General features: G+C 40.5%; 1 protein-coding gene across 12 annotated transcripts in view; it reads right to left on the reverse strand.

Annotated features, from left to right (window-relative positions):
• The window catches only part of BCAS3 (BCAS3 microtubule associated cell migration factor), a 357,486-nt gene extending 347,659 nt beyond the window's left edge, over positions 1-9,827 (reverse strand). For 11 of the 12 annotated variants that reach the window (XR_010825687.1, XM_066979600.1, XM_066979597.1 and 8 more), the window contains exons 1-5: positions 9,407-9,827; positions 8,157-8,244; positions 5,527-5,581; positions 3,413-3,488; positions 1,640-1,746 (exon numbers count right to left, since the gene is read on the reverse strand). Coding sequence is in view for 11 of the 12 variants with exons in the window: in XM_066979600.1 (XP_066835701.1) it covers positions 1,640-1,746; positions 3,413-3,488; positions 5,527-5,581; positions 8,157-8,244; positions 9,407-9,812 (732 nt within the window). In the remaining variant the exon portion in view is untranslated. Of the gene's footprint in view, positions 1-1,639; positions 1,747-3,412; positions 3,489-5,526; positions 5,582-8,156; positions 8,245-8,721; positions 8,743-9,406 lie in introns of those variants that run through there. The other variant, XM_013198031.3, reaches the window with a different exon arrangement.
• Positions 9,828-11,430: the final 1,603 nt, after the last annotated feature.

Below are 11,430 nucleotides of genomic sequence, written 5' to 3' on the forward strand. Positions count from 1 at the left end.
GTTACACACGTGTGCACACACATAACCACAAAGCAAAACAAAAAACTGTCTGCCAGACACAAAGCTCTTCTTATTATATGTACAGTGGCCAGGACAAGTTCGATGTCAACACAATGTACTGCCGTACATTTTTCAGAAAATGCACACTCATTTGGACAAGAATATTTCAGCAGGATAAACTGAGCTGTTTTATGAGAATTCTTTAGCTTAAATCCAACTGACTACTCACAGTCTCTTAACTAACTGATAACCTTGCAGTATAAAACTGCAGTAATAGCAGGAGATATTTCCTCTTTAGCTCGGTATCTTAGTGACACCTAATGTCCGTTTTCTGTAATACACTTCAAAGAACAAAGCAAAGCATTTCTGAACCATTTTAATAATCTGTTTTGTATAGTAATATAGAATTGGTCTGTGTTCAAAATGTTGTACAAAACTTTAAACAATGGAACGATTTTTAGTGTTCAAATTCTTTCCAGTGTTAGATTTTTTTTAAAAAGTGAACAAGCAACAAGCTAGCTTTGCTACTTCACACGCTTTTCTACTCTAGAAAAGATAAAATAGGAAAACAATCCAAAGATATGTTTTGCTCCATTTAAGACAAAGCCAATAAAGTTAGAATTAGTCACGGTTTCTCAGGACATACTAGCAGATAGAAATTCCAATATTATACTGAAATTTAGTAAAGTATACCAGGTCTTTGTTTCTATTAAACCCTCCTTCAAATGCCAAAGCTCAGCAGTTTTTCTTCCCTAGCTCCAGCTAACAATATGCAATTAAGAGGGGAAAAAGCCAGCCCTCCCACACCCCAGTGAACTCTATTAGACAGCGCTTATCTTTTGGTGTACAAAATAAAGAGTATTTTCTATTACAGCACCTACGCTACTGGTATATAAACTTGTCCTACACAGCTAACCCCAAAGTAATACAAAAAGATACATATTTCAAAAAGGCCATGCATTTTATTAAGAGAAAGAACTCCATCCTCACTACATTATTTTGAAGAACAAGGTGTTACGAGCAATACTTTTTTTGAGTTAAGAATTTTATGACCTACTGTATTAAACTTTATTCTATAGTTCAAGAAATTTGGGGAAAACTCCCCAAATTAAGACCATGTGCTCATAAAACATTCTGAAGCACAAACTGCAGGGTGTGTATGACAGCATAAAATCAAACCCATATGCACGTAGAGACTTTAATAAAATTAAAATTGCAAATCATGTACATGACAAACACCGTGATTGTAAAATACTATTAATACTGTCACGCTTGCATTCCTAGGACAAACAAATTCTTTTCATATTTTTCCACCCTCTCTCCCTTCTGTGGGTTAAAAAGATTTGTCCTTTCTGGAATATAAACTATTCTACAATGTCAAATGCTGCTCCCAATTAGACTCCGAAAATTTACCTAAAAGAAATCATTTGTAATAACCCCTCAAATCTGAAGGTACATGAATTCCAGTGTTTGATCTATGCTCAGTACTAATCTTAAGATAAGCATATTACATGCACAGCATATGACAGTGATGGTAAATATTGGCTCTAACCACTTTAATAGGAAAAATTTAAAGTACTAGCACACCATTACAAACAAAAACACCTCTGTCATAGAAGAGAAGGTAACTGGCACTTACAGGTATGCTCCAGATTTGCATTCCATCACTGTAGCCAATCATCAGCAGTAATGGTGGTTCATTCCCAGTGCTATGTATTTCATGAAACTCCATATTCCTTGATGTATCTAAATTGGGTTTAAATATTAAAGACAGTGGTTAACAGGTTATGATCAGCTATGGTTAGCATCAGCTACACTGGAGGTGTTTTCTCACTAGGCATTTTCTCAATGCTCGTTCCCATTCTTGTAATTAAAGGTAAAGAGATGCGTCTTAATTTCTTACACTGAAACAACACTAAAATATATTTTTAGGCAAACAAGAGATTCATTAAAGCGGAGAAAAGTATTCTTTATCAGTTATCACAAATACCTCCAAAACTTCTATAACTCTTTCTCCAGTCATTAATAAAACATGGCCAACTTTTCAAATAGAGAAAAGACCAATAAAACAAACATTAACAAATACTGCAAGTACAAATGCACAGACTGATCAAAGCCCTTCCTAAATACTGTATTAATAATCTTTACATCAACTTTTATGAAAAAGAAAGAAATCCCCAGGGTGCTACAGAATATAGTAAGCAAAAAAATAAGCTTTTCTCAAATAACGCCCTTTAAAACTACATTTTCAAGACTGAACAAAAGCTCACTGCAAGCATGTGAGCATCAAAGAAAGAGAGGAAATATTCAGGATGGTAAATGAGCGTGTACTCAGGCCAAATCAGATTACGCTGTATAAAAGTCAATTTAGACAGAATATGACGGATTCTGAAGAATATTCTAAAGCATTTTTGTTATGCCGTAGAAAAGATCCTGAAGAGAGAATGACCAGAATTTTTGAAAATAAACAAAAGAGGAAAAGAAACCCTCAAGGAAAAACTTCAACTAGCTGGACATAAGGCCATGTACCAGTTGATTGGTGTTTTCTAGTTCTAACAATCATGAATTTATGAACTGACACGCTCTGTGCCATTTCAACAGCTGGAAAACATATAATCTTCCCTATTAACCTATTGGAAAAACTGAAAATTCCCCATCATAGCTCTGGCTACGGTTTCTATTACTTCATATGAGACCAGAATGAGCCTTTATCCTAGAGCTCTAGGCAGGAAAGAAAGACAGTAGACAAGAAACAGCACAAGCAACTGCAAAATGTTTGATTAATAAAAGTAGTTGCTTGACAGTAGCATTCAACCTTTCCCCTTCAGTCCCTAACCTTCGTTTCTTCAAAAAAAAAAGCAGCTGGGACAGACAGAGGTAAGACACCTCTTTTCTTATCTGGAGATGTACTTGATTCGATACAGTTAGCAAAAGCCTATGACCATTTCCTCTTCATGTCTTGATGCTGAACACCAGCTGCCAGGCAGTAGTCTTTGCTGATGACTAAGATACACTGGAAGTGGTAAGTTAACATTTTAAGCATGTTTTGTGGCTACGCCTTTTTATTTCCCTGAAAGACATGATAGAACTGTCTGATCACTCTGCCTACTAGCTCCTCCTTTCTAGGTTATTATGAATTCTATCACATCGCTGAAAATATATCCAGGATTTGGACTGGATTCACAGGTAAGATAATCTGGCTTTGAAACCAAACAGTGGATAAAATAAATTCAGTTCTATGCTTTGTCTTCAACTACCTTAAGGAAAAAAAAAGGACTTTTTCATTTGGTTTGCTCCTCTTCCTATGCAAGTGCTAGTTTGCCTTCAGATGAACTGGCAAGGCCTATTTGTTTTATTTACTAGGTACTGAATAAAAATACAGTTATTCACTGATAGAAAAATGAAACCATACCATTTAGATCTGCATTTTCAAATCTGACCCAAATGATCTTCTCCTTTTCTTCTGCTGGTGGGGTACCACTGTAGGCCTGGATGAAAAGCAAAAGGGTTGAAATAAAGTTTAGCACCTATTTTTTCTCCCTTTATAGAGCAAAGGAGGGAATGTAAACTAAAAAATAAAAAATAAAACCAGTAACACTGAGATACCTGTCACCAGTACTATTGTCACCAGTATTACCGTGAGGTTTTGTTTCAAAAATTAACAGATTTGTGATCAACATAATCCATACTAAATTCTAACTAACTCAAAAATTCTACCATCGCTTACTGAAGTAGAAGTGACAAGCTACATATAACAGAAAGCTTTCCGGAGCAGGTTAGAAACACCACATGACCTACAGCAATGTAGTCAAGCTAAAATACTTGCTGTATTTTCTACAACCTTTAACTTTTTGTTCTTGGAGGTAGTACACAACAGCTATGCTAGAGGTTCTCATGTGAGACATTTTTACTTCTAAAGTTCTTTTTTTATTCACTTAAAGGCTTTGTAAGCAAGACTGAGGAAAAAAAGAGACCTTTACTACAGTTTATTTTACTGGCATGTTATAGTTCCATTTGTGACATCTTTAATATAGCCATTTAAAAGAGAATAAACTGTAATTCCAGAAGAACAGCCCCATGTCTCAGTTCTGTGTTCCACAGATTCCCATAAGAAGATGAGATACAAAAAGAAACTGTGAAGGAGATCTGTAGTGTTTCCAAGCTGCGTGTTTTACAGTTCTCAGGAGAAACTGCGGTAGTAAGAACATGAGCTACAGTAGAAATACCATCACTTCCAAATGAATTATGGCAAAATACTGTGCAGTACATTGGAATAAATATGAAACGAGTTCATATAATCACTTTATACATGCCAGAAAAGCAATAACATGAGCTAAAAATACAAATTTAAAAAATAAGTGTGGGTATTGCTTTCCAAAACAAATCACATTCCATGCTTCCAAGGCAAACTGATTTGTAAAATAAAACACAGACTGTATCCTTTAACTACAGAGGAAAAGAAGGTGGGGGAAGGATGCAGCAATCTTTTAAATTGACAGTTTGACTAATTTAATTTTGACCATGATTCCAAAAATGCATTTAACAAGTCAATATGAGTAAGAGGATTTTTTTTTTAATATTATTAAAGAAATTCATGACTTCAGTTATTCAAGATAGTCACTCAAATGAGAACCAAGATAGTTTCCTGAGGCTACTGGCAACTAGCTGCAACACTTCTCCACTAGTGACTACAGCTTTCCAAAGAGCAGCAAAACAAAATTAGCTTCCCTTTGGTACTGACAGGCCCATGAGCAATACAGAAGTGACCATTCCAGTTTCATGATGCTGTATTTCATATTACCTGTGAAAACTATGATCAACAGCAGACAGAAGCACTGTAGTTGTTGTTTTTTTTTGTTTGGTTTTTTGTTTTGTTTTGTTTTTTATTTTGGTGGGGTTTTTTGTTTGTTTGTTTTGTTTCGGAGGAAAAAAACAGAAATGAAAAGAAGGAAGAATGCCCCAGCAGCCAGGACACTCCCAAGGCAAGTTAAGGAAACAAGATTTTGAAAAAAGGAGCAAAGGAGGCAAAAGAAACTTTCTCCTTTTCAGTCAAAGATAAAGGCTGACAAAGAGTGACTATCAATTTGTCCCAACACCAATCCTGCCAGCAGAGCTCATACACAGGTTTCCAACTACAACCCAGAAAAAACACATTTGTAAGAGGCAGAGCAATTATTACGCCCACTCTCTTTTCTCCACAACTATCCTGTTGCCAAAATTATCGCAGGAAAAGGCAGCAACCTTCTTCCTGCTATTTATATGGTAGCTCTTCAACTTCTGGGCATCTAAGACTTTCATTTAAATTATGACCTATCAGAGGAAGTCTCTAGGCCCAGCTTTCAGATAGTATGCAGCTTATGCTTTCAAAAGCCTGGTCTCAAAATTTATAGTAACGTAAATAAATATGTAAGTAATATAAATAAATAAAAAAATCGCTTGTGTTTTTAATATTTTGGTCCACCTGGCAGAGACTTCAACTGCTCGGTATACTTTGCATACTGAAGAGTTTTGAAGATGTACACGTACCTGTGGCACAACATCTTGAAGAAATGTAACAACGCTTTCCATGTACGACTGTTCCCTTGAAAATAGAAGGAGAACGTTTCACTACTGGAGTTCAGAATGGTTGTGAATACACTAAATAAGACATATCACCAGAAAAGACATGCATTATGTTTAACACAGAGAAAAATACTAAGTATTCGATGCAGTTACTTAACATACTGTCAAACACTGATAATGTATGTAGTGGCCTAGAAGTATGTAAAAAGTCAAATATTTCATTATTTCATAATGAAATAACTGCTCTGGAAAAAGTGTAAAATGTAAGTCAAGAAAGAAACCACGTTCTCCACCTCAGACTGACTGATGAAAGCAAAACAGGAAATTATTTCTCAGTATTTTTCTATTTGATTTGGACATTATACCATGAATAAGAGGACGTAAGCTAATGGTTGGAGGTGCCCTTGCAGGGCAAGAAAACTTTCTGACCTCACATGCGCTACGTACAATGATGAAGTAAGTGGAAGTGGCAAAGGATGGAACGAAACCCTAACCAAGAAGCGTAAAGAGATATTTTAGGTTACAATTTTATGGCTTGGGAAGCTTATTCCTTCTTGGAATTTCATTAGCAGCAATGATTTAGAATAGTATATAGCGTAAGTATAGTGTAATAGTATATAGTGTATACATTTCTTCTGGTAGATTTAAACTGATGTTTTTATTAGCTTAGTCTTGCATGAGCAATGAGGCTCTTGTGTAACTGCTGAGCAACGTACAACATCGGCTGATTGTATTAGATGGTGTTGAAACTACACAAGAAGTTTGTGCTTTCTGAAATGGCTAATACTGAAATATGCTGGCAACAACCTCTATGCTCATGGAGTCTCAAAAAAAATAAAATCTTTAGTTAACAACTTCAGCAGCTCCAAAATTTATTTGTATTTTGGCAGGCAATTAGTGTTTTTTCTTGTGCTAATGCAAGACTTCTAACAGCAGCAAGGAAAAACTGAAGGTAGGGAAACCTAGGTTCTTGATAGCCAAAGGTATATGTGTTTTCTTTCTGCTTTCAGGAACTGTGTTGCATATGATTCTTTTAAGAGAAATTGGAGTGTTTAGTAGTTAAGAATGAAGTACCCTCCCCTATATACAGCAATACCAAAGATACTTTAAGTCAAATGCTGCAACACCTGGATCAATTTAACTAGTTGACTCCTCTCTGAGAACAAAAATGAATCAAACCCATGAAATTTTAAAGTTCAAAAAGCTTATTTCAACCACTGACTAAACTAGATTTCGTTCAGCAATCCAAGGATTAGCAAATCAAATGATTTTTGTTTTACTGCTTTAAGCAGAGGCCTTACAAATAAGCTGTGGTTTCTGGTGCTGATTCTTCTTTGATTTATGTAGGTCACCAAAACTGTCTTTGAGCCCTTCAGAGCCCTTTATTACCTACCAACAATAATTGTCTATCTTACGGGTATAGTATTAAGTAGCATTTGAAGTTCCCACGTGGATGCCTACCAGCAAGTGTCATAGTGTCCTCGTTTTTCAGTTCATGAAATGAGTACTGGTTTGTTGTTTGTTTTCCCCCTCCCCCCAAACTACATCCTGAAACAAAGCTGACGCTTGGAAGATGTTTTATTCACTGTATGTACTCTAAATCTCTCCTAAAGTTGGAAAAACTTCCACTGAGACTTCTTTTTTGTGGTTTGAAAAAAAGAACAAAAATTTGAAAGAAAAAAAAAACACACAGAACACTTAGCATTAGAAGTCTTAAAATCCATAGCAGAATCAGGTTCAAAAAGTTTATTATTTATACATTTTTCTTTTTTGTAAGTTGACTACCATTTTCTTTTTATAACAATTTAGGAGTTTAACATAAGCAGCAGAACTCTGCAGGGTGCTGCACGTTGCTCAGCATATATAAATTCTCATATAAAACACTTTAAAGCTTTGAAATAAAAAGATACAGCTCATGAACAAGCTGCTATATTTAACCAAAAAAAAAAAAAGTATGGTAATCCTATTATTACAGTGTTTTTATTATTTTTCTAGTGAGCAAGCTTACTGAGAAGAAAAAGGTCACTGCAAACAAATGAATTTGTTGAGAGATTCCACAATACAACAAATTCTTCTTTCACGTGGCTGCAAGACAAACCTCTAACACAATTTATTGTGTTACAGTGGTAGGTTATATGTTTTAATACATCCATCCCTGTTACAAGGTATTATTACAAGAACAGCAAGAAAGGAACTTGGTACACGTGTTCCCTCTAGCCTAAGGAAGAGGTTTGCAGTCATTAATCTATGGCCAGTGTGGTGTTTGTTCAACAAAACTGTGTAAGTAAACAACAAGACATTTTAAGATAAAGTATTTGTCTTTAAACTGTACAACTCTGAAGGCTGATGGAAGGTTTTGGTGTATTACATAAAAAGCAGCCCATTGAGGGAGACAGCTTGACCTGCATAGGCCCAGGAGACAGGAAAGCAACAACTGCTGACTTTCGTTTATTAGAAAATACTCAATGCAACAAAACTGTATTGTCAGCAGAAGCTCTCAGAGCTGGCTTTGCCAGAGAGTTTGGGCTGGGTTCTTCACATACGAGACATAAAAAGTATTTCAAATATGGGCTTTTCTTCCAGAAGGTGCTTACGTGACAGCTTGTGGACGAACCACTGCTCCTCCAGTACATCGACTAGGGCGGCGTGGAGATTCTGTCGCCATTGTTCCTTTGCAGATACCTGTAAGAAGCGCATTTCTTTTTAATAATAATCCTTTGTATAACAATTGATTACTATACTAGTTCTTGCCACATTTTTCAGAATGATGAAAAACTCCTGAAGAAGGAAATGGCTTACACAAACCCGTATAACACCCCTTTACAGCACTCTAAAAAATTATTTTTTCAGTACTTCAAACAACACGCCTCCTGTCATGTGTGTGAGCAAAAAAAAGGCAAAAAAATCAACACAAAGCAGCGTAATAAAATAGAAAGTTTTCTTTGGACTGTACATTAAAGATAATGGTACAGAAATACAGGTGTTATCAGCATTATGTAAGACCGCAATTTAATAAGGCATGATCTCAGAAAATCATGTGTATAAACACATACAGTCATAACTGCTGTGTAATGCGCTTATAAGATCTGTAGTGGGTTACAGTGCAGGTAACATAAAAAGTGTGATGAAACACATTTTACTTTATGTCAGTTTTCGTACCCCCTCAAGTTTGCCTCCACACTTGTAGCGCTTCGCATGTGAATTCGCAACAGCTTCGCTGCAGACAAGGAGACACCTGAGAGGCACCAGAGGTGCCAAGAACCCGCCCAGCCGCTGTGCCCCCCTCACCCCCACCCCAAACCAAGGACTGAAGGGACGCCAAAGGCCAACCCCCCACACGGCACCGGCTGTCAGCAGGGCTCCATCCCTGCGGTCTTAGCCCCTGGAAGTTGGGGCGTTCCGCAGCCTGAGCGCAGCGCGACGCCCGTCCGCCCCTGACAGGAACACCGGGCCGGGACGCGCCGAGCCCCCCTCAGACCCCGCCTGCTCGCGGCGCCGGCCCCGCACCGAGCGGCCGAGGCGGGGTCGCCCCGCAGAAACCCTCCCGCGGGCCCCGGAGCCGCGAGCAGCAACTCCTAGGCAAAAAAATAAATGAAAACGTAAAAATAAAACAGGACAGACCGCCCGGAGCCCGGCGGCGGCCCCCGCGCTGCCGCCCGGCCGCGCTGTCCGTCAGGCCGCGGCCGGCCGGGGAGCGCCGGGACCCCGCCGGGCGCCCCCCGCGGCCTCCCCACAGCCGCTCCCCGGGGCCCCGGCCGCCGCCCGCCCGGCCTCAGCCGCCGCCCCTCGGCTGCCACCCGCCCCCTCAGAGCGGCCCCGTCCCGCCCGGCCCCGCGCCCCTCACCTGCCGCCGCCTCACTGACACTATTTGGGACCCCCACGGGGAATGACACCCAGCGCACCTCAGGCGCCCAGCCAATCACGCGCCGCCGAGGGCGGGCCGCTCCCTGCCGCCATCCAATCCCCGTCTCGGTTTCCAGAACGGGGCGGGGCGCGGAGAGAGCTGGAGAGCGGCTGCGCCCTGCCCCGCCCCGGCCCGCCCCCAAGCTTGGTTGAGGCAGCAAAACACGGCCCGCGCTGCCCCCTCCGCCCCCCCCCCCGCAGCTTTGTTTACATCGAGATCTCGCGAGAGCCGCCGCGCCAGTCCCGCGCACGTGGGCGGGGGCGGGGCCGGCGGGAATGGGCGGGAAGGCGGCGGCCGCGGGGGGGCTGCGGGCGGCGCTGAGGGGGCGCGTGGTGGAGGGCGCCATTTTGAGGCGCCATGTCTGCCCCTGAGGCGCAATGATCGCCTAATAAATTGTTTGTTTCCCGATAATTTCCGTGTAACCTGCCGTGTTTCTGTGCGAAATAGCTAATGTCAGGGCACCGGAGCAGGCTCCCCAGGGAAGGGGGCACGGCTCCGAGCGTGACACAGCCCAAAAAGTGTTTGGACAATGCTCAGACACCCCGTCTGAGTATTTGGGAGGTGCTGTGCACGGCCAGCAGTCGGACTCTGTGCTCCCCCAGGGCCTATTCTAGGATTCCTTCCCTGCTCCTCTCAGCATGAGGGAAGTTTTAAATCGTGGCTTCTCATCTCAGCAAGTTAGTATCATCAAATCATTAAGGTTGGAAAATACTTAAACGTACCTGGTCCAACCATCACCTGACCACCAATGTCACCCACTAAACCATGTCCCTAAGTGCCACATCCAGCCTTTAAACAAGTTGTCCCATCATAGGGTGAAAAAGTGTCAGGCTTTTCTTGAACCACCACAGGCGCTCAGCTGTTTTTTGATGACGGGGAACTGTTTCCTTGCACATGCTGGAGCTCTGTTTCACAAACAGCTTGTGTGACTCAGACCTGATTTATGGAACAGGGACTGCGTTAACACCTCAGCTACACATTGCCACACCGCCCGTCTCAGCTCCGCTAATTAATTTCAGGGCAGTCAAATGATAGCATAGGTGGGGAAAATAAACTGCAGCCAATCCACATCAGCAAGGGAGTTTCTCTACTGCTGAGGAGCTTTGTGTGTTTAACCCTTACTATCACTCAACGGCTCTCCCAGGAAGAAAAAATAAAAAGGAAAAGAGAAGCCTGTTTTTTGTCTAGTTTGTTAAAAGTGAAAAAAAAAGCAGGTGTCTGTCTCTCCAGCTGGAGAAGCCCAAGACCAGAACTGTCAAGAGTAAACAGAAGGAGGCACCACAGTTGAATGCAACCAAGTTTAATGAAAAAATAAATTTTGCATCTATGTAATCAGTCTTTTCTCTTTTTTTTTTTTTTTTTTTTTACATCATAAGCAGCAGCATTAGTCAAGCACTGGAACAGGCTCCCCAGGGAAGCAGTCACAGCCCTGAGCCTGCCAGAGTTCAAGAAGCATTTGGACAACACACTCAGACTCAGGTCTGAGGTTTTGGGTGGTCCTTTGGGGACTCAGGAGTTGGATGTGATGATCCTTGTGGGTCCCCTTCCTCCCCTTCCAACTCGGATATTCTAATTCTATAATACAGATATGGAACTGTTACACTTGCATTTTTTGTGACTTTTTTTTAGTTGAATGTCACAAGGTAAAATTGAAAATAGACAATTACCATCATAGTTTGTTGCAAGGAGTGTTGCTAGTTGCTAGATAAGTGTGTATATAGCTACAGCTAGCTTTTATGTTCTCCCCCCTCCCCCCTCCCATGTAGCATACAATTTTCAACACTGGTTATAATAAAACTTTGTTAACCATAGGTTACAACCATATACACAAATAAATTCTTGAATCCAATTTGGACAGAGCTCATTACTTTCATCTTGTAAGATTGGGCTGCATTCACTGGCTGGATGAAAGAGAATTATACATTTTCAGAAAGTGTGCAATTCCTCTAGGATTTCTGTAACCA

The sequence above is a fragment of the Anser cygnoides genome, chromosome 18, assembly GCF_040182565.1.
Source record: "Anser cygnoides isolate HZ-2024a breed goose chromosome 18, Taihu_goose_T2T_genome, whole genome shotgun sequence".
In the NCBI taxonomy this organism is placed as follows: Eukaryota; Metazoa; Chordata; class Aves; order Anseriformes; family Anatidae; genus Anser; species Anser cygnoides.